We start from the raw sequence: 20,202 nt of genomic DNA, 5'->3' as shown, positions 1-20,202 counted from the left end.
CCTTGGTTTATTTTCACTCATGTTCGGGAAACGCAACATTAGTCACGAGGTTTCAGTTCCTAGAGGCTTATCGGTAAAGAAATAAGGTTCATTGTAAAGCCACTCGTCTGAGAGCTGTACAATGTTCTTCTGGTCCACAACGTCGTTGAACGGAAAATTGCGCTTCATGGACTCGACTGGATGGTTAGGAAAGGCGTTTGGGCCCATCTGGCCTTCCAGGAGCTGTTTTAGCGACTTTAATAGTTCAGCATTTGAACTTAATACCAAATTTTGCTGAGTGATGGTGGGTTCGTCTTTAGTCTGGGTTTTGGGAGTATCATCATCGGTGGAGGGATGTCTGGAGCACTTCCAAAGAATGTATGGAATCTCGAAAGAGCTGGCCCAGTAAGTGTCCCGCGTGTTCACGTCGTTGTGAAGCGTCGGTTCTTTATTGGCGTCAAATCTTCCGGGCAGAAGTCCATTGGCCCAAGCACTTCGGATCAGAACTGACTTGGCATATGAACGCATTTTATCCACGGAGCGTAGGTTCATACGCTTCCCCGTCTGAGCCACAATATATGACAAAGCAAATCGCAGCGGCTCATCCCAAGTCGTGTCATCGTTGTCCTCGTGGTAAATCTGGCAGTCTAGGAGATTTTTCCATGTCTCGACCTTGTTCTGCCATACGTCGTGACCTTTCTCCGCTCCGGGCTTGTCAAACAGCCCCAGATCCATAGCGTGGAACAACTCGGCATCTTTGGTGCGCAGCAGGAACCGGTTGTGGGCAGGACTCCTAGAGACGGCGATCATTCGTTTCTTAGATATTGGATTCTCAGTGGTGAACCGCTTGAGGATTTGATTCTGGACTTGGATAGAAGAGTAATTTCTGGTTTTCATGGCAGGCTGTCCTCGGTCGTCGTTGGTTTGGATGGAAACGCTGAGCTTAGATTTGAAACCTAAGCTCTCGGCAGACTTGATGGCACGCCAGATGAAGATGTGATCGGTAAAGTAAAAGGTGTCAGTGGGCTCGTTGCTGTAGCGGGGAAATGCGTAATGGCCAAGCTTGTTTCGCTGGTCAAGCTCCTTGATCCAGGCCTGCGTAGTGACCTCTGCCTCGTGTGGAATCTTCCATGTCTTGTTTCGCGCGTGAAAGTCCCCAGCTTTGATGATCTGGAAGGGCACTTCGACTAATGACTTCGAAGCGAGGTAGGGGTTCTCATCCCACCTGTCGATCACCTTGCCGTTGACCCAGCAATGGGGGGAGAAAGGATTCTCAGAGAGGTTCCTGTATTCCTTGCCAAATAACCACCTCAAGTGTCCGTTGCAGGTTTTCAGAATCCGTTCCGTCATCCAGCGAGTGTAGTCTGACTAGTGTGAGCAAGACTTGAAATAGTCCAAGGCTAGTAGTAAAAACTCGAAGCAATAGCTACATGTGTTAGTGAGCCATGATAAACCATCTGACGATTACTCACAAACTGGCTGCCGTTGCAACTCGATGACCATCCACATCCCCACATATTAAAGCGATCGCAGGTTCCTAACTTCTAACATTCCCAGCAATGACAGGAATACTGCAAACTGAGAGAATGTGCTCCAGGTTCCGCCACAGAGCCCGGTTGACATCCGTTTGCTTCGTGAAAGAGTGCTCCTCGAAAGGGTTATCGTTGATTCGCTGGATTGCGGTTTCAATGTTTGTAGCGTTCATAGTGGAATAGGCGTGTACGTTTCGATTGGGAAGGAACTCAAGGTGATAGGCGAATGTAACCTTCAGTGTGTTGTGGGCTCGGAGATGCTCCAAAGCCTTGTTGTTCCATACTATCCCAAATGTCTTCGCTCTCCGATTGCCCGCCCGGTGGTCTTGACTACCATTTCCGTCTGCTTGTACATGTTGATCACCCTCTCGGTCCTGTCCACTATTGCCACCTTCGATTTCACTTTCTTCGTCTTCGAGTTGTTTGAATTTAAGAAGTTCGTGGTTGGAGCAAGCTCGGATAAGCAAGGCCACTTCCCCCTCTTTGATGTGGTGCGATCGCTTGATGCACGTGCTGTTCTCCAGGAGTTCGGTTTCATAGGCCTCGTCCAGTGGATCGGCCTCATTGAATTTATTCCCAGCATCAATGAAATCAAGTTGCCGAATGAGCAGGTCAGGCATCATTCTCAACGTTGGAGGCTGGTTGTCGATCCCTTGGAAGATGAATTCGTAGGTCTGGTATATAACCCCACCAGACGCAAAAAACTGCATCTTGATCCTCCAACCGTGCTCCGTCTTAATGAAAAAAAGCGGCCAGCGATCATGGACGAACTGGGTCGATGAATCGTCACTCATGTAAAAGACATTGAGTGTTGGATCGATCCCTATAGAGTCGCTAAAGTTGAAGGGCAAAGAAAGAAGTGACCTGATGCGGTCAACAACGAAATAGGGTTCTGAGATGGACGGGTGGTCGACACAATAACCGAAATCTTGCCCTGCAAAGTGCCGCGACACACGCTGTAAGCGTCCAGAGGCGCTCACGGTTGCAGTAACCCCTTCATCGCCAAAGGAGTACCCCACCGACAGTCTTACGGTTCGCAGGCTTGAGGCAGCTATTGCAGCGGAGACAATGCCCAGAATCTCCATTGTGAGCTTTGTGTGGTCAGTGAGATCCCGCCGACAGAGAAAAAAGCTTTTGGTTGAACGATTACGAGGAAGAGGAAAAGAAAAGAGTTCCGATAAATCGTGTTTGGATAATAATGTTGTCGTCCATGACCGGTGGGGATCATTGCACACTGACCAATATAAGTCATCTTTTCAATACGTTGCTAACCTTTAAATAGAATACTACTAGTGGTCTCATTTTCGGTGGCGTGCATGCATCCAACTAAAGAAGGCTCTGGTAGTCCTCTTCAGGTATTCACTGATTACTTGACCGGTGATGCATGGCACCGAAAAGTGTTGATCGCCAGGAAGCAGGCTGTGATATCGTTGGATATGAATCGACGTTGCAAATGGTGTAGACCCCGGTCACGATGTGCCAAGAAGCGCCACACCTGAGTTATAATGATTCAGTAGCCAATTGACAGCTAATGAGCATAATCGGGCGTTCGCGTAAAGGCCCTCAGTTACATACTTCCAATGGCCAGGATCGGCTGAATACCTGAACTCGGGGCTACCTTGCAGGCGGCTGAGATGCAAAGACATAATCTTTCTTCCGCAGATCACCAAGGAGAGGACCGAAAACCCTCCTTATATGCGGTGGCGTCCAATGCCGGAACTGCCGTCTTACCATGAGACACTGCTCAGCCCCGGCTTTCCGATCTCCCCTCCCCAGATCAGCCAAGACCGGGTTGGCTTGCTATCTTGACGCACTAGGAACCTGGCGGGAGCCTTGTCATACCCAACACCGATGGGGTTTTTGAATCCCGCCCCGGAGCTTCCTTGGTTATCATCACAGAGGAGCGGGTAACCGCGATAAAGGGAAAGAGTGGTTAGTTGATGTAATTTTCCGATTGGTCTTTCATGCCACTATGTCTTCGTCAGGAGGACCGATGTTTGCTACGAGGATGTCATGATACAAAAAGAAAATAGAGAAAGGGGCTTGAAAGCTACTCTAGTCCTTCTCATTGAAGGGACTACATCGCCAACGGGACTCCGATCGCATGCACTAGTTATATTAACTTGGGTCTCAAACATTCCGCGTCATTCCATCATCCGTTCGACTAATGTGTAGCATTGGGGGTTCTATTATGTATGTATCTAGATAACAAGTTAGAAGTCTAAGCTTCCTCTCTTCTACTCCCTAAACTGTCCAAACCAAATGCTATCATCTGGCCTCATCCCTGCTGCGACGCCCTTTCTCACACACATCTCTCGATGTTCTGGGTCGACTTCCCATTCACCCATCACATCCGATTTCACAAGGAATTGCATCACCATGCCCGACTCAGCATGCCACGTGTTGTGACAATGAAACGCCCACATCCCTGGATTATCCAGGACTACCCTGATGACGGCCCATGCGTAGCCTTCGACCGTGATGGTATCTCGACGCAGGGGATTCTCGAGCAGGTTGTGTTCTTTGAGGTATTTTGGCAGCTCAGTAGAGTTTGGAGGATACCCGCTGTTCCCTTGCAAGAGGACAAAGAACTTGTGGCCGTGGAGATGGAAAGGATGGGCACCGTCATCAAAGTTGTTTATCGAGGTGTCAATGGTGCGAACTTCTGTCGTTTCAAGGACCAGTTCCTTCTTACGATCAAAAACTTGTTCGTTCACACTAACAGCACCTCTTTCAACAGACCCCTTGACATCCGCATCCAGGTATCTGTGCAGCGATGGATGCGTAGCATTGCCATGCCATGTCGAGTCATTGAAGAAACCTCGAGCTAGTCGCCAGTCGCCGATTTCAAAGTTTGCTCGCAACACTATAAAGTCATCTGCTGGAGGTGGAGATATTGACTTGACAGGACGAAGTGCAGTGGTGTTGAGATCCCGACATATTACTTCGATTGCTTCCGACCACTCTTTGCTTGTAGGTTGTTCCGCTTGAGGTTCCGCGTCTGGTGATGTATAGCGTATTATAGCCCTCAGTTCAGGTTGAAGACGCGTATTCTCTCTCTTGAAACAGTGTGTTACCATGCGCGCTCTCACCCAAAACGCTGGACTGAGTGAAGTAACATTGGTTTCCAGCACCACGCTGTATCTTTGTGCTGGGAGGACGTTGACGCGATGGAAAGGCTCTGGATGAACATCTGTTCCGTCGACCTCGGTGATGTAGAACGGATGCTCATCAAACTGGATCTGAAACTCGGCAAACGCTCCAACATTGATGATGCGTAATCTATGGCGCTTTCCGGCTTCAAGATCGATCTTTGGTGCTGACACGTTCGTGGTATCGCACGGCCAACCCGGAAAGTCTGAGCAGTCACGGACACCACTTCCGTTGATCAGCGCGTTGTCAGGTACGGGCTCGTCGTTTTCCTGATCAGGGGCAAGGTAGTCCATCAGGAGCTCTGAAGTCAAGTTGTGATAGTGATCCTGCACCATGACAACTCTGTCGGTTGCATAGTCAAGCTCCTGCAGTTTCAGCTCTTGTTTTGAGTGAACAACCATCGGCCCTAGTAGACCATCAGACGCCTGGGAACTGTGATGAGCATGGTACCAATATGTGCCATGCTGGCCCTTGACGTCGAACCGATAGGTAAAGTTTGAGTTGGGCGCAATTGGACATTGGGTAATACCAACAGTTCCGTCCATATTATTAGTGCCATTCTGAAACATGCCGTGAAAATGTATGGCGGTTGCATTGGGCGCTTGATTCATGATGTGCACCACGATGGTATCTCCCTCATTGCATTCAACCATAGGGCCGGGGAATTGGTTGTTGATGAGAAACATTGGGCGGTAGACACCATCTGGGTTGAGGGTAGCGGTAGTGATAGTCCAGAAATATTCTCTGATTGTTGGATGAGCGTCAAAATCCCATGAGGGTGACAGGATGTATTCGTTAGGATCCCGAAGCTGGGCGACGGAAGGGATATCTTCATGGTGTTGAATGACTGATGGTGATGGTGATGGCGACACCGTAGTCTCGTGGGTAGCCTCTGAGTGGCCGTCATTATGGGCTGGCGAGGATGTGATGTATTGGCTGAGGGTGAAGGCTGCTAGAGCGAAAAGAGAGAAGATGCAGAGAACGGAAAGCAAGAGTCTCTGAAGCCAAGCTGCCTGAGTCTCTTCCTTGTAAATCAGGTCGTCGGGTTTCTCCTGGTTGTCTTGCAGGAACCGGGTGTTGTCAGCGTCACAGCCATCTTGCCTGACCCACGGCACCCTCTCTGCATCCGACTCTCCAGCCATTGTTGAGTCGAGGTTTGCAATGCAATGTCCATTCAGCCATTCTCCCTTTCCAGAGAAGAAGGGCGCCTCTCACAAGCCAGCTAAACAATCATCTCCACCCTGATATGCTTGCGAAGTGGAGGTGACAGGGGTGGCCAAATTGACGTCAAGTCGGATACGACGGCACGCGAGCACCGCGCGTCTCTACCTTGTCCTCGACACCACGTGCTTAGCGTTTCTGTTCCATTGGAACTTTTTCATCCTGGGGTAATATTGAGGTTGGAAATGTCGCTCAGCACCAAACATGTTACGTTGACCGACGGTGGAGACGTGCGAGCTCCGTTCGGCACAATATCCGTGGCAACGTGCATATGACAGTAGCCATACAAACGGAGATCATATAGATAGAATATCAAGTTCACCTCTTGGAGTTGAGCTGAAGGTCAGCCACACCAACCTCACTTGTAACTCTCACGATGCTGCTTCAAACCGCCACCCTTCTGGCCGTTGCTGGCCTAGCGCTCGGTCACTCTCCTTACTCTCCTCCTGATAAGCTTCACGGCGACAAGTCAGGATGGGAGACCAAGTACACCGCCACTGGAACTGCCGAGGTTGCTGCTGCTGCTGCGACAGCAAAGACCAGCAGCCCGACTAGCAAGGTCCGAGGCAAGGCATTTGACCGCATTGCCATCATCTACTTTGAGAATGAGAACTACGACAAGGCCTTTGGCGATCGTGAGTATTCTTCGTCTTGAATGAGAGTAAAAATCTAACGAAAACAGCCAACTTTGCTTGGTTCAGATCCAAGGGCATCACTCTGTCCAACTACTTTGGCGTCACTCATCCTTCTGAGCCCAACTACATGGCCGCCATCGCTGGTGACTACTTTGGCATGCAGAACGATGACTTCAACCGCAACCCTCGTAATGTCTCTACTGTCATTGACTTGCTCGAGCACCGCGGTATCTCTTGGGGTCTTTACCAGGAGGACATGCCCTACTCTGGTTTCGAGGGCTTCTCTTGGGTGAACCACAAGAACGGCGCCAACGACTATGTGCGCAAGCACAACCCTGCCGTTCTTCATGACAGCATCGCTTTCTCTGAGAAGCGTCTGTCGCAGATTAAGAACGTCTCCTTGGTTGATACCTCGCGATCCCTGTTCCACAAGGATCTCAAGGAGAACAAGCTGCCTCAGTGGATGTTCATCACTCCCAACATGACCTCTGACGGCCATGATACCTCTGTTACTGTGGCTGGTAACTGGTGTCGCAAGTTCCTGGAGCCTCTCCTGAAGGACAAGCACTTTATGGACAACACCCTTGTCTTGATTACCTGGGATGAGAACGAGACGTATGCCAACCAGAACCATATTCTTGGTATCCTCCTTGGTGATGCCGTTCCCAAGCATCTTGTTGGCACCACCGACAACAACTTCTACAACCACTACTCTGAAATCTCTACCGTCCAAGCCAACTGGAACCTCCCCACACTGGGTCGATGGGACGTCGGCGCCAACGTCTTCCAGCTGGTTGCCCGCAAGACTGGTGACAAGCTTCGCCGATGGAAGTCTCACAAGCTTGACAAGATGTTCTACAACGTCTCTTACGCTGGTCCTTTCAACACTGCTGGTGGCAACCATCAGTATCCTGCTCCCAACTTGGATCTTGAGCATAGCTTCTCTGGACGAAAGGTTTTTGAGCCTATTCGCAAGGAGTGGCACAAGAGCCATTCTCCTACTTACTACAAGGATAGCATTGAGGTGCCGGATGGATTGAGTCCCCCTAAGGGCTACGAGGCTCCCAAGTCCAAGTAAATTAGTGGTTTAAGCTTGTAGATAGACCTACTCGGACCAAGTCTAATGACAATAATTGCAAGCTTTTAAATACTGAATCTCTTTGGTTTCCTTATCTTCTCCCTCTTATTCTAGCTTTTCTTAACGTGTCCAAAAATGGGTTATGAACTACAAAGAGCGAGAATACAATTACACTCACCAACATTAAGACCCAATACAATTTAAAGCCGAGGCTGAATCTGCTCGCCTGAAGTTGAGCGGCACGGTTCCTCGCCAAGCCGCTGTCAGATCGCCAAGCTTGTACCATCTCCAATGCCAGGATCTTGATCTCCGGCTTCAGCGGCATCGTGAACCCTGCGCCGCTAAGACTAGCATCGAGCCAGGGGCAAGCGAATGAGACACCGTAGGTTGGTCAGCACCAGTGGGGCGGCCGTTGATGGTCTGAACCACCCTGTAGGAACGCGAGTTTTCGCCATGTGCTTCCTAGAACTTTTGTAGATCATCACAAGCAACGATATCCGGCAGGATATTGCCGAACAGAATGCAACACTATCCCAGTTTGTCACCGAGAGATCGACACGGACGCTTTGGCCGAGGAAGGAAGGTAGAAATTCAATTAATGGCAGTTCGATAAACCTTCGCGTCAACTGAATGCTTATTGCTGGCTTTCAACACATTTTGTACGGTTTAGACCAGCCAACCTACCCTCATCATCGACCATTTGTCTCTCATCATGAGGTTCTCACACAGCCCAGCACTCAAGCGGTTTCTTTCCGACTTCACACTGGGCTTCTCAGATGGATTGACCGTACCCTTTGCCCTGACGGCAGGGCTCAGTTCGCTCGGCAAGACAGACACAGTCATCTCTGGGGGCCTAGCCGAACTATGTGCGGGCAGCATTAGCATGGGAATTGGTGGTTATCTGGCAGCTCGCGATGAAATTCCCTCCCAGACCCGTCGTCAATCTGACTCAGTCGACGATGAAGAAATGAGAGGCATCCTCAGCTACGACACCAACAGGGAAAGCGATGATATTTCAGAACCTACAGAAAAGTCCCAGTCTCAGGCTGAGGAGCTTGTACGACTACACCTCGAGCCCTTGGATCTGCCTCACTCTGCTATCGCGTCGATCCTCAGCACTCTCCAAGGGGAGCCGACAGGCCTTGAACGTGCCGCTCTACGGTTACAGTCTTATCGAGAAGATGCCTCATCTCCATCCGCATCTTTTCTTCTATCGCCCATTATATCTGGACTTTCAATCTCCCTGGGCTACGCAGTAGGAGGCACTATCCCTCTCTTCCCCTACTTCTTTGCCAGCACGGTGGGCTTGGGCTTGCAATGGAGTATCGGGCTTTGTTTAATTGTGCTGTTTGGTTTTGGTTTCGGGAAGAGCTGGATTTTGAAGAGCCGAGACTCCAGTGCTCTAAGATGTCTCTTCGAAGGGCTGCAAATGTTGATATTGGGGGTAGCAGCAGCGGCGGCAGCAGTTGCGTGTGTGAGGTTGGTTGGAGAGACGTAATAGCCTTCTTTCGGGATTTTGTATAAATAAGGGAAGGAACTAACTGTCTAAACAACAACTCTCATCCCATCGCAGATCTTTGTGGTGTGCCAAAAGAGGCCATTAGCAACAATGACAAAGAACATGGCTATCACTACACGACGGCATTAAACGCAATACCACTAAACACGTTGAACTAGAAAGCTCTTTCTGTAAGATGGTTCCAGGGAGAGAAGTTATTGTTGCCCTACAAGAAAACGATGAGTTGGGAAGAAACCCTCCAAAAAGTCAGGTCATATACTTGAGCTCAACCCTTCTTTAAGCGGGCATGTTTGGTCTGAAAGCTGAAGAAAGGACAAGAAAATGGCTTGCATATGAGCTTTTCAATCCTTTATCATCGCCTGTAAAACATAATTTGCCGAGTTGACCTTAAAAAGCGATCCGCTCAAGTGTAGGTAAATGAGCCTTCACCTCCAAGACCGTCAAATGAACTGATGTTGAGCTTAGTAAGAATTCTCTCGGCCTACATAAAGCACATCTACTTTACCTCTTCCACCATGCCGATTCTAGAACAGAGAAGTGATCGGTTTGTACTACTTGATTGCTCGGTTTCTCATTCAGACCTGGCTTGTCTCATCAATCATGGCATCTCTGTTGTCTTGGTTCACATCTTGGCTTGAACGAGGCAGCCACGCTTCAACGGGCACGTTGGAACTCGCTGCCTTGCCGAAGCGTGAGGTGAATCTCGAGTTCTTGGACGACTCGGACCCCAAGTACAAGACGGAGAAGCCATACTACTCCAACGTCCCTTTTACCGAGACGGACGCCCCAAGCACCAATGTCGTCTCCAAAAAGTCTTGTGTCACCCTCCATGATATTAGGGGCAACGAGAACATTTTCAGCCTTGATGTTCACGGATTCGAGTTGATCAAGCATCCATTGGACTTTGACCAGTGGCAGGATGGCCACAAGGTGGTCCGGGACGTTTACCCCGGGATCATAGAGCTTTTAAAAGGACAGCTTGGAGAGGACGTGAGGGTTGTGGTGTTTGATCATACGGTTCGTGTCCTCCCCTACCGTATTTGAGTCGTGCTGATTTTTTTCCCCAGCTTCGTAGAAGCAGAGATGCTAATGGAAGCACATCCATGTACGAAGGGGATAGCTTTGCTCCCCCGAGCCGAGTGGCCCATGTTGGTGAGTGCATAGCTCGTTGCGAACAACGTTTTACGAGGGAAACTTGACAAGATCTACGTAGATCAGACTTACGAGGCAACTGTCGAGCAGATCAAGCTCGGTTTCAAGGATGAGGCTGAAAAGATCCTGGAGAGCCGCTTTCGCATCATCAAGTCCGCCCTGTCCATCGTCACATTCCCCAAATACTGACCACTCTTGTAGTGTGTGGCATCCAATTCGGGGACCCGTACGACAACACCCATTTGTTCTCTGCGACTACAGAACGGCGAAGTCCGACTTCATCCCATGCGACCTCATCTATCCGCACACCATCACCGAGATCATGGTGTTTAGAAACTCGGCTTCCCAAAAGTGGTACTTCATTGATCAACAAGTTCCGCACGAGGCCTGGATCTTCAAAATCATGGATTCGCAGAGCCTCATTGATCCCAACGTGGCAGAATGTGAGTACTCCCACACCGAGCATTCCTGTCAGTATGATCTGATGATGACGCCCAGTCTCTGCACACACATCCTTCTTTGAAGAGGGTGAGGCCCTCGCAGAGTGTGTGAGGGAGAGTGTGGAATTCCGGGCGTACATCTTCGGGTGAGCCATTATCATTCGCTCTTCAGGTTAGAAGCAGGCTGGCAAGAAGGCGAAGGGGGATTCAAGCTGTCGATGCGGGAATTAAGTGGCTATCTGGTGTGTGACACAGCCTTTGACCGGTCAGCGCAGTATGCACACGTGTAGAGGTATACAGAGCCGGGCATTATAGCCACACAAAGCATCACTCCGAACGAGGTTACAATTGCCGCCCAAACTGAGTTTCTGGCACCACGCCGGGCCGTGATGCCATGCATGCCTTTCTTGGTGTGAGATGAGACTTAGGAAGAGCACCTATGAGCGTAGCAGCTGTCAGCCTGATCTGCACGTTCAAGTCAGCTGGCCGCTCGCCAACATGGGGGTGCCTTGATCGCTGCCCAGTCTTCCTGCACCTCTGACTGGACCAAAATCCAACGAGGCTCGGGACCGGTCCGAAGAACGTGATTGACCCGACAAATGCGTGGCAGCATCTTACCAACGGAATTGGCATACTTGACTCCATGGCAGCAACAGGCGTTACTCTGAGCCCCTTTGGTTACAGGGTCGTTCGAGGGCCGAAAAGGGGGGTCGGGGGGCTTTCAACAACTCAATGACAACAGTGCTCGAATCAAGTATAAAAGATGGTTAAAATTGCAAGCATAACTCTACCCTTGTTGTCACTGGCACTGCTTGATGTAAGACCTAAGACTTCAGCGCATTGTAAACAATCTATTGAGATTCACACGCTTCTACCCCTACCGATGTTTTCGATGTACTTATCCTGTATAACTCTGGTTGTCGTTGCCTTCAGGTAAGACATACCTATCGCAGTATATATGCGTTTACTAACACAGCATAGCGCTCTCGCCATCGGAGCTGGACGCAAAAGTAGTGAAAGCCCCCGCGAGACTGGGATTACCACGATCCCAGAGAAGGCTCAGGTTGACGTCCCGGCTATCACTGATCCGCCCAAGGTTCAGCCGTGGAAGGAGTGGCTCCAGGCTGAGATGGTAGCATCAAACGACCCGAATCGACCATGGCTCGACTGGAAGCCCAACATGGATGATCCGAGTGACAAACCGTGGCTTCATTGGAATAAGAGAAAGATGGAACAGGGCCGTTCTGGAGCTTACGAGGGGCCCATGCCCGAGCCCGGGCCGACCACGGAAATGATGGGCACTTATCCCGTCATTAATCACGCTCGTATCTGAAGGGTTCAAAGGGAGGCGATTTTTGGTGACAATTGGCTGTCATTTAGTGATGTGAGAAAGGGATGGACTGTATAACTATTTTCCTGGAAAAGCAATCCCTTTCGTGTGTGTCATGATCTCATTGTTCAAAAAGTATCTAGAAGAGAAGATGGTACTTTTCCTTTCACCTCATGAGTTATAATGATAGACTGAGTTAAACCGTCGAGCGAGGCGCGTCCATAACTACCAAGCGATGCCAAAACATTGTGAACTTGGTGACATCCCCAAGGAGGCCCTTCATAGCTGTAACAAACAGAGTCATTACACATGCCGGTCGAGATCCGATGCCAAAAACCACCACAACTTAGAAGATACCAAGGCATATGGCTTTCTGCCACCTGGAATTCTACCACGCAGGATCATTTGCGTAAAAACTCCTGCGGCCCCAGCCGTTTATCAGTGTCAAGCCTCCACTTGACCTTGCGAAATCGGCCGTTCTCAAAGAGATCAAAGTTGATGATCCAAGACTCCCAGCTGAGGAGATACATAGAATATCCTTTTTTGATACAATCATCTCGAGATTCCCTCAGGAAGGTCCACGAGTCTGTATGGTAGTGGCACAGCTCAAACAACTGGCTCTCGAGGCTATTGATGCACAGACGAAGGGGATACTTGTCGTCTCCAGAAAGAGAAACGCTTAGCCTCATTGCGAAGCCTTTATTTTCATACTCCCCGACATATGCAGCAAGAGGTTTATGCCATGTGTTGGGGATCCGATGCGCGGTCCACTCCTTTTGGATGGTACGCCAGCGACCCCTGGCGTTACGAACGACATTCTTGGCAACCTCGACGAAGTCAACTGTGGGTCTCATGTCAAATAAAGTCTGCGCTAACAGCTGCGCGATGAGATTGGTTGGATCTCCATTGATCTGAAAGGAGTTGGTGAGAACTACAATAGCGCAATCGTCTTCTGGGAACGTCCAATAGGCGGATAGGAAGCCGCCTAGCTCCCCGGTGTGGCCAATGGCAACCCGATCTTTGGAGTCCTTGCCAATGGAATACTCTTGGCTATTGACGTCGGGGTTCGTGACAACGTTCATTTCAGGGGTTGGGAGATGCAGGTTGAACAGCCCAAGTGCGTATTGTTGCTTCTCGTCCCCAGCAAGGGGGAAATGCGGTTTCTGTGCCGCGGCCAGAGAGGCCGTGAGTTGTTCGTCGCCGCCAATGAGGTTGTTAGCCATTCGTGGCTTCCCTGGAGACTTTCTGAGTCGAGAGGTAAGATGGCCGAATCTGGATAAACAGCCAGGATCTTGACCAGTCTTCCGATGTAGCAGATGACTGCGAGCCGGATGTGCCGCTCTCCATGCTTTCATGAGGGCTCTGGACCAGAGCAAAAGGTCATCGACACAAGACCGGACTGATCCCGAGCTATCAAACGCGACCCCGTCATCCAGACTAGGGAGACTAACTGCCATGGGCTCCTTGTCGTCAAACACAAGATAAGGCAAGGCATGGTTGTCATCAAAGCTCGCATTTGTGTAGGTTCTCCTCATGCCAATTTTGTCGAAAATCTCTTGCTTGATGAAGTCTCCGTAGGACAACTTGGACTCTCGTAGAATGAGGGTTCCAGCAAGGGCAAATAGCCAATTGTTGTACATCCATTCTGTCTTGAATTCGGCGGCTCGTGGCAAATGGTTGAAGATTTGGATGATGTCTTCATACCTCGCAAAAACGTGGCCGTGCCGGCCTAGTACTGCAAACGGCATACTGGAGAGGCCGACACAGTGAGAAAGCAGGTCATTCCCATTCATCTTCTTAGCCACAACCGGGTTTTCCCCCGTCTTGATCTCTGGAATCTTAGACGCAACTGGGGCGTCCCGGTCGAGGAGGCCTCGTTCGGCGAGAAGGCAGAAGGATGTGCCGGTAAACCCCTTGGTACACGATCCGACGGAGTAAACAGTTTTCGAATTGGGTACCAGGCCAGTCTTGCGATTCGCAAAACCAAATCCCCTAGTCCATATAGTTCGTCCTTTGTAGCTGATACCGACTGATAATGAAGGGGCTTGGAAGAGTTCCATGATTTCTTCCATCGTGTCGACTATTGCATCTAGCCTGAAAAATAATCAGATCAGGCGGTAAAATCGAGTTACGAAGAAACTGACCGTTTCAATATTGCATGGAGTTTGCCATCGCTGCTGCGATGTTTGTGGTTGCTGTGCCAACTCATCGAGACAAATCACAGAGTAAATGGTGAAATTCGGTATAGAGCTAGGAGACTCAAAAATTGGGACTTGGGGAGGGGGCATACAGCTAACCAAGGAGCCTGGTGCAGAGCCTCATCCCACCTGGGACTGGCCACGGGATGATTGAAACCTGAGACCATGCTGGACATTATCGTCCCGTTATGCGTCTGCCTCACACAATAGCTGCATCTCGCCGTGTCTCGACCAGTTACATCGCTAGACAGCTGCTACATAACGGCCGTTTGTTGCACAAGTGATACATACTGTGATAAACCAAAGATCAAGCAGCCTGTCAGCTGAGCGATGGCCTCACATTGAATGTGGTGTGAGGCTTTTGAGAACAAAGCGATCAAAAGGAATCGCTGCACATGCAGCCATTAAGTGTGACACCCTTTATGCGAAGTTTGTTGCAGCTCCAATGGCGCGTAGGTAGTGTGGCTATGTCACTCACCCTGTAGGATGCATCGCTTATCAATCCTATGCAAGCAAGGGCCTCGGTGTACCTACCTTAGGTCCCTCGGTTGGCCCAAGCCCTTGGCAATGGTGTCAGCTCACAGCCGCGCCAGTCACTCACTGCAGTATATGCGACTTGTCATTTTTTGGGGGGTTTATTCAAAGCACCAGCCGTTCAAGTCCTTATCCTTCACCTCTCAAAGTTTCTAACAGTCTTGGGTTGGCGAGGTTCTCCATATCCGCCACCATGGCTGGCAATTCTCTGGCATTTGACGGTCCCGTTGTTCCCTCTTTTCTCTACGGCTGTGCAGAGAAACCCGATCCTTCGATCATCCTAGCCGCTCTAAATGCAGGCTACCGTGGGATAGACAGCGCCTGTCAGCCTCAATTCTACGATGAAAAAGCTATTGGCCAAGCGATTGCCTCAGCGCTGTCTCCTGTATCTAGAGGGGGACTGGGCTTGAAGCGTAGGGACTTGTTTGTTCAAACGAAATTTACGACCCCTGCGGGGCACAAGCCTCACCTGGCGCCTTACCTTGGAGAGGACCGCCCAGAGGTCAAGGTTCGAAAAAGCCTTGACATGAGCCTGGCAAAGTTGGGAGTCGATTACGTCGACTGCTTCCTCCTGCATGGGCCAATGCCAACACTTGAAGAGACGCTTGAGATATGGGCCGGAATGGAATCTGTCTGTGACAAGGTTCTCAGTCTAGGACTTTCGAATGTCTCGCTTGAGCAACTCGAGGCTGTGTACAGTCATGCAACAGTCAAGCCAGCCATCGTGCAAAATCGTTTCTGGTACCACAACCACTTCGACTCGGCTATGAGATCATTCTGCGCCAAAAACAACATCGTGTACCAGGCATTTTGGGTCCTGACGGGGAATCCGCAGCTTCTAGACTCCAATTTCGTGGGATGGCTCGCGGAGAAAGTGGGGGCATCAAGAGAGGACACACTCTTCAACCTTGTTCTGTCTCTGGGCCAAGACGGGCCGCAGGTTTCAGTGTTGAATGGCACAACTAATCCAGAGAGGATGCTCCGTAGCCTCGAGGTGATGGAGAGGATGGGAGAAGTACCGGAGGTTGTTAGGCAAGGGTTTGTAGATGAACTGGATTCACTGGCCAAACATCTTGTGAACACGAGCACGGCTTGAACAAGACCGAAAACGAATGAAGAAAGTGTTCTAGATAGGAAAAAGGAAAATACGGGAAAGAAGCTCAGGGCGTGCGTGCATGAAAATGACAGCCGCGGGATAACAAAAGAAGCAAAAATCGGTCAATCATCCGAGACAAGTTTCTCGAACTTTTCCGCTGCCTTCTCCGGCTCCAAGGGCATCTCTCTACCGGTAATCTTTACATATAGCTCCGATGCTTTGCGTTGGGCGTTTTTCGACTCACATTCCTTGCCGAGCTGAGCATACGTTCGGCCTAGCCAGTGAAGAGAGTACGCCAGCCTATTCTTGGAGAGAATCTGATCGCCGAGTGCGGCTTCAGGCTTGGCAGGAAAAATCTTCACAGCATCGTTGAACAAGGCCCTGTCCTTACGGTTAGTCTCTGATGGTAGCTCGGTGAACGGGGGCCGTTGATGACTTACACAGCCTCCTCAAACCTTCCAGCATTGTACCTGAAGGCCCCAAATCGAAGATATGTCATCCCAGTGTCCAGTGAGCCCTCCATCACTTTCTTCAGCGTTTCAAGAGACTGGGTGAAGTGTTCTTCAGCGTCTCCTGCGCGGCCAAGGTTGGCTTCGGCCTCTGCCAATGAGCAGAGCCAGACTGCCTGCCGAGCCTTCATCTCGTCGTCGTCTTGGTAGACGCTCATCTCGGCGTCACATTCACCGAAGAACTTGACCGCCTCTTCCACGCGCCCTTGGAGGCGGTGGAGCTTCCCCACGTTATGCAGGGAGAGCGCAAGGAGAAAGCCAGCGCAGTGATCCCGCTGTCGCTCTTTGATCTCGATTGCCTGTTCATGCAACTGTGCCGCCTTGCCGAAATCTCCCAGCTGCTTCGCCGCAATGCCCAAGTTGCTGTAGGCATTGGCTAACTGGATGTCGATATGTAAGGGAGGGTCTGTGTGTTTGTAATCGACTTGCATATTCTCTTTGCGGATATAGAGGGCAGTCTCGAGCGACTTGACGGCTTCCCCTGTCCTATTTCCAGACCGAATACAGATACAACCAAGCAGTGTATATGGCTGTGCCCGTAGACAGTCGTGGGGCTTGAGGACTCTCTCTGCAACCTCGATTGATGCACGCGCAAGGCGCTCAGCGTCCCCGAAAAGACATCTCGCCCAAAGGTAAACGCCACAGTCGCAAAGTAGTTCTGTCAGAAGGGTGAGGGTGTTGGTGTCTGGTATCTCCCTGACCTTCTTCTCTGTCTCATAGAGGCCCAGGAGGTGCAGGACATGTGTAGTGTACTGCTGGCAAGCGGGCCAGTTGGGTATTGGCTTGCCTAGCGGACACTGCCGAGGATACGCATGATACAAAATCTGCACCGCGCCGGAAAGAGCGACGCGCAGATTCTCTGCGTCGCCATCTAAGAGTTCATAGAGGGCACTTTGTTGAACTTGTCGGTGAATAGATAGCGAGAGCTCCTGGGGGGTTACGTCAGTTGTGTACAAACAAATGCGCCATGGTCACTCAGATGTACCTTTTCATTGTATGTCACAAGAGATTGTTTAGTGAGATTTGATTCAGCCTCTTTGTACCTGTGGGCACTCGTTAACATTTCTAGGTCTGTTTCAGAGGCCTCTCTTAGTACCTACCTGAGCATGCTGTGCGATATGTCCAAGACTTGCAGTACCGGTAGCAGGGGCGTTCCTGCTGCGGTCTTCCTAATCTGGAAAATACTGCATGGCATTTCATCTGGGTGCAGGAATACTGTGATCCACAGCAGAGTCTTTGCATCAGCCGACAGCTTCTCAAATGACAGTCGCCAGACCGTCTCAAGCGTCTGCTGGTGCTGTTCATGGTCTAGGCTTGTGGCTCTACCAAAAAGAGTTCGGGCATATTCACTGTTGTTGTAATTACCCAGAAACTCTTTGACAGTGACGTGGTTGGTCCGAAGGTATCCCGCCATCTGCGCGAGTGCCAGGGGCAAACCGCCTAGAGCCTTGGCCATTTCTTCAACAAGATGGCGGTTTTGGGCATCACTCACTTTGTTTTCTAGCAGCAGTTGGATCATGGAAGCACCTTCATTTCTATCCAGTGAACCAACCTGACAAGCACCGTCGACCATGGTCGTGCCAAGTATCCATTGCCGACTGGTGATGAGGATGGATCCCTTGGTCGAGTTTGGCCAAAATCTTCGTAGCAAGCTTTCATCGTCCACATTGTCAAAGACGATGAGCCATTTGTGCTCTACCTTCATGTTAGCTATGAAAATTCTGGATGTATCTCGAATAAGAGAACAGACTGCAGTCTCTTAGCCAATTTAGAACCTTGGTAACGATGGCGCTTGCGTCGCCGTCATGAGGGAGACCGAGCGCCGCTGCCGACTGAAGAAAATGATCGTCAACGCTCTGTTCGGTGTCAGCAACAACCCAGATGATTATTTCGTAGTCATTCCAGTGGCTGTAGGCGAAATTGGCAGCCAGTTGTGTCTTTCCAACGCCTCCGAGTCCATGTAGAAGAAATGACTTGAGTGCTGGGGGCGAGGCTTCCTCGTTAGGGAAAAAGTGCGACTCGATCTGCTTCATAATGTCTGGTCGTTTGAAGAACAGTGTATTCTTGGCTGGAGACATAACGTGACACGGGATGTTTGAGCCTTTTGGCTTGACCGCTTGGACTAGTTCGTGTGTCTCGTGTGTCTCAATGGCTTGTTGTAGCCCGACTTCATGCACAAAGTCTTTTTCAGCAGCTTCGATGTTGTTCCGAAGCTGTCGAAACTTTTGGTCAAGGGGGTCCCAGATCAAGCGAAGAAAGTTGACTACAGGACACAGTTAGTCGCTAGCTCGAGATGAGGTATCACAGATTACCTTACAGATTGAACCACGACGGGATACCTTGGAAGCAGCAGCACAAAACTCGACGCAACAAGCACACACGTCACCGAGAGAGTTCTTTACTCGCTCGGTTGCGTACATTTTGTTGTAGATCTGGAACCGAGCAAGCATCTTGGATAGATCGCATATACAATTCAAGATGGTGTTGATGAGATCAACAAAGCGCACAGCGTTCTAATCATCACTCGTTCAGTCACCCAGTCAAACTTGATACACTTGCAATTTGGACTTGCCTTGAGAAGTATTAAGAACCCACCCCAGACAATCTGAGCCATAGGATCCAAGCCCTGGACGAGTACCGTAATGCCTCGGACGAACTGGTCAATGGTGTGCAGGGGCTCCTCGAACTTATCGAGCATGGGACCAAGTTTCTTAGCCTCGAACTCTTCTCTCACTTTCGCCATCATGGCTTCGCAATCCGACACCTGGCAGTCCTCAGACTGTTGTAGATATTCAGGGTCGGCAACGGATCGGATTCGACGGAGTATAAGCTCTTCGTTGCTGACGTCGCACGCCAGAGCAGTCATGGTATCTGTCTCGTCTTGTACCACGTTGTTGTCAGCCGACCTTGTACCCAGGGAACTCTGGGAGGATACTCTGGCAGGCTTGGATGAAACTCGAGCGGCCTCACTCATGTCATCCTTGTCTCCATTGTCCTCCCAGCATGCCAGACAAGGCAATGGGCGTTTCATATCGTCTTCGGTACAAGGTGAAACAAATTTTGAGGAGCTAATTGCGAAACATAACCAGCAAGTAGATGACTCTTTGATTAGCTTTATTTGATATGAAGACTACACCGGCAGCAGGTATGTCTTTGCCCAATCTACACCACCACCGTCGCTCTAAGCCTCTTTAGCGGGCCTCATTTCCAAATCCAGGATGAGGCAACATCAGGCCTCATAAGAAACTGTCAAATAAGCAGCCCTACAACTGAAATGGTGCATAGCCAGTATTGTAATGCAACCCCCTCCCCCCATTCACTTGCTTGTGGTGGCACCTGGACAGCGAGACCATAGGCTGGCTAAAGTCCATGCACATCAGCTGTCAAGCTGTCAGACGATGCACTTACACGTAAACGGCATACAACGGTGAGGGAAAATGCATGGAGGTGCGTTGGTGGGCGCTTGGCAATGAGGCTCAAGAGAAACAGAGTATGTACGCCCGAAACACTTTCCGGGAAAATACCCGCCCTCGGGGAGCCCGAACATGCTTTGGGGTAACATCGAGTTGCCCGATAGATGAGCCACTTTATATTCTTCTCGGTCAAACAGGTTTTATGCAGACCGAGTCACGTAGGCAAAAAGTGCCAGCCTTAAGAGAGCACAGGAAAGAAACAACAGTGTGTAGTCCAGGCTTTGCGCTCCTAGGCGGTGTAAATCACGTTTCACGTCATTGGGCTTCAATGCGATCGATGCGTTGAAAATTGAGGTTGCTGCTCTTCTGCCCAATACTCACATTGACTTAAGGAAAAGAGAAGCAAAAGACAG

The 20,202-nt window shown here is 50.1% G+C and overlaps 6 protein-coding genes across 6 annotated transcripts; 2 read left to right on the top strand and 4 right to left on the bottom strand.

Moving 5' to 3' along the window:
* Window positions 1-42: 42 nt before the first annotated feature.
* Window positions 43-1,329, bottom strand: LRP88_11086 (uncharacterized protein; the record flags this gene model as incomplete). Its single annotated transcript, XM_083247527.1, has 1 exon — window positions 43-1,329. The coding sequence occupies one exon, from the start codon at window positions 1,327-1,329 to the stop codon at window positions 43-45; it is 1,287 nt and encodes a 428-aa protein (XP_083096675.1).
* A 2,419-nt stretch (window positions 1,330-3,748) lies between these two features.
* On the bottom strand, window positions 3,749-5,806 carry LRP88_11085 (multicopper oxidase-domain-containing protein; the record flags this gene model as incomplete). Its single annotated transcript, XM_083247526.1, has 1 exon — window positions 3,749-5,806. One exon carries the CDS (start codon window positions 5,804-5,806, stop codon window positions 3,749-3,751), a length of 2,058 nt encoding a protein of 685 aa, XP_083096674.1.
* Window positions 5,807-6,261: 455 nt separating this feature from the next.
* On the top strand, window positions 6,262-7,598 carry LRP88_11084 (phosphoesterase family-domain-containing protein; the record flags this gene model as incomplete). The annotated part of the gene is made up of 2 exons (XM_083247525.1): window positions 6,262-6,520; window positions 6,568-7,598. The coding sequence occupies 2 exons, from the start codon at window positions 6,262-6,264 to the stop codon at window positions 7,596-7,598; spliced, it is 1,290 nt and encodes a 429-aa protein (XP_083096673.1).
* Window positions 7,599-9,717: 2,119 nt separating this feature from the next.
* On the top strand, window positions 9,718-12,042 carry LRP88_11083 (uncharacterized protein; the record flags this gene model as incomplete). Its single annotated transcript, XM_083247524.1, has 6 exons — window positions 9,718-10,134; window positions 10,185-10,269; window positions 10,331-10,421; window positions 10,471-10,712; window positions 10,768-10,855; window positions 11,691-12,042. The coding sequence occupies 6 exons, from the start codon at window positions 9,718-9,720 to the stop codon at window positions 12,040-12,042; spliced, it is 1,275 nt and encodes a 424-aa protein (XP_083096672.1).
* Window positions 12,043-12,440: 398 nt separating this feature from the next.
* LRP88_11082 (uncharacterized protein) lies at window positions 12,441-14,111 on the bottom strand (the record flags this gene model as incomplete). Its single annotated transcript, XM_083247523.1, has 1 exon — window positions 12,441-14,111. One exon carries the CDS (start codon window positions 14,109-14,111, stop codon window positions 12,441-12,443), a length of 1,671 nt encoding a protein of 556 aa, XP_083096671.1.
* A 1,878-nt stretch (window positions 14,112-15,989) lies between these two features.
* On the bottom strand, window positions 15,990-19,407 carry LRP88_11081 (uncharacterized protein; the record flags this gene model as incomplete). The annotated part of the gene is made up of 6 exons (XM_083247522.1): window positions 15,990-16,248; window positions 16,308-17,305; window positions 17,362-17,419; window positions 17,477-18,071; window positions 18,127-18,639; window positions 18,972-19,407. 6 exons carry the CDS (start codon window positions 19,405-19,407, stop codon window positions 15,990-15,992), a joined length of 2,859 nt encoding a protein of 952 aa, XP_083096670.1.
* Between the last annotated feature and the right edge of the window lie 795 nt (window positions 19,408-20,202).

Source organism: Fusarium phalaenopsidis, assembly GCF_050370095.1.
Source record: "Fusarium phalaenopsidis strain FUZ10S chromosome Unknown contig_32306, whole genome shotgun sequence".
Classification (NCBI taxonomy): Eukaryota; Fungi; Ascomycota; class Sordariomycetes; order Hypocreales; family Nectriaceae; genus Fusarium; species Fusarium phalaenopsidis.
This window is presented reverse-complemented; position numbering and strand designations above follow the sequence as displayed.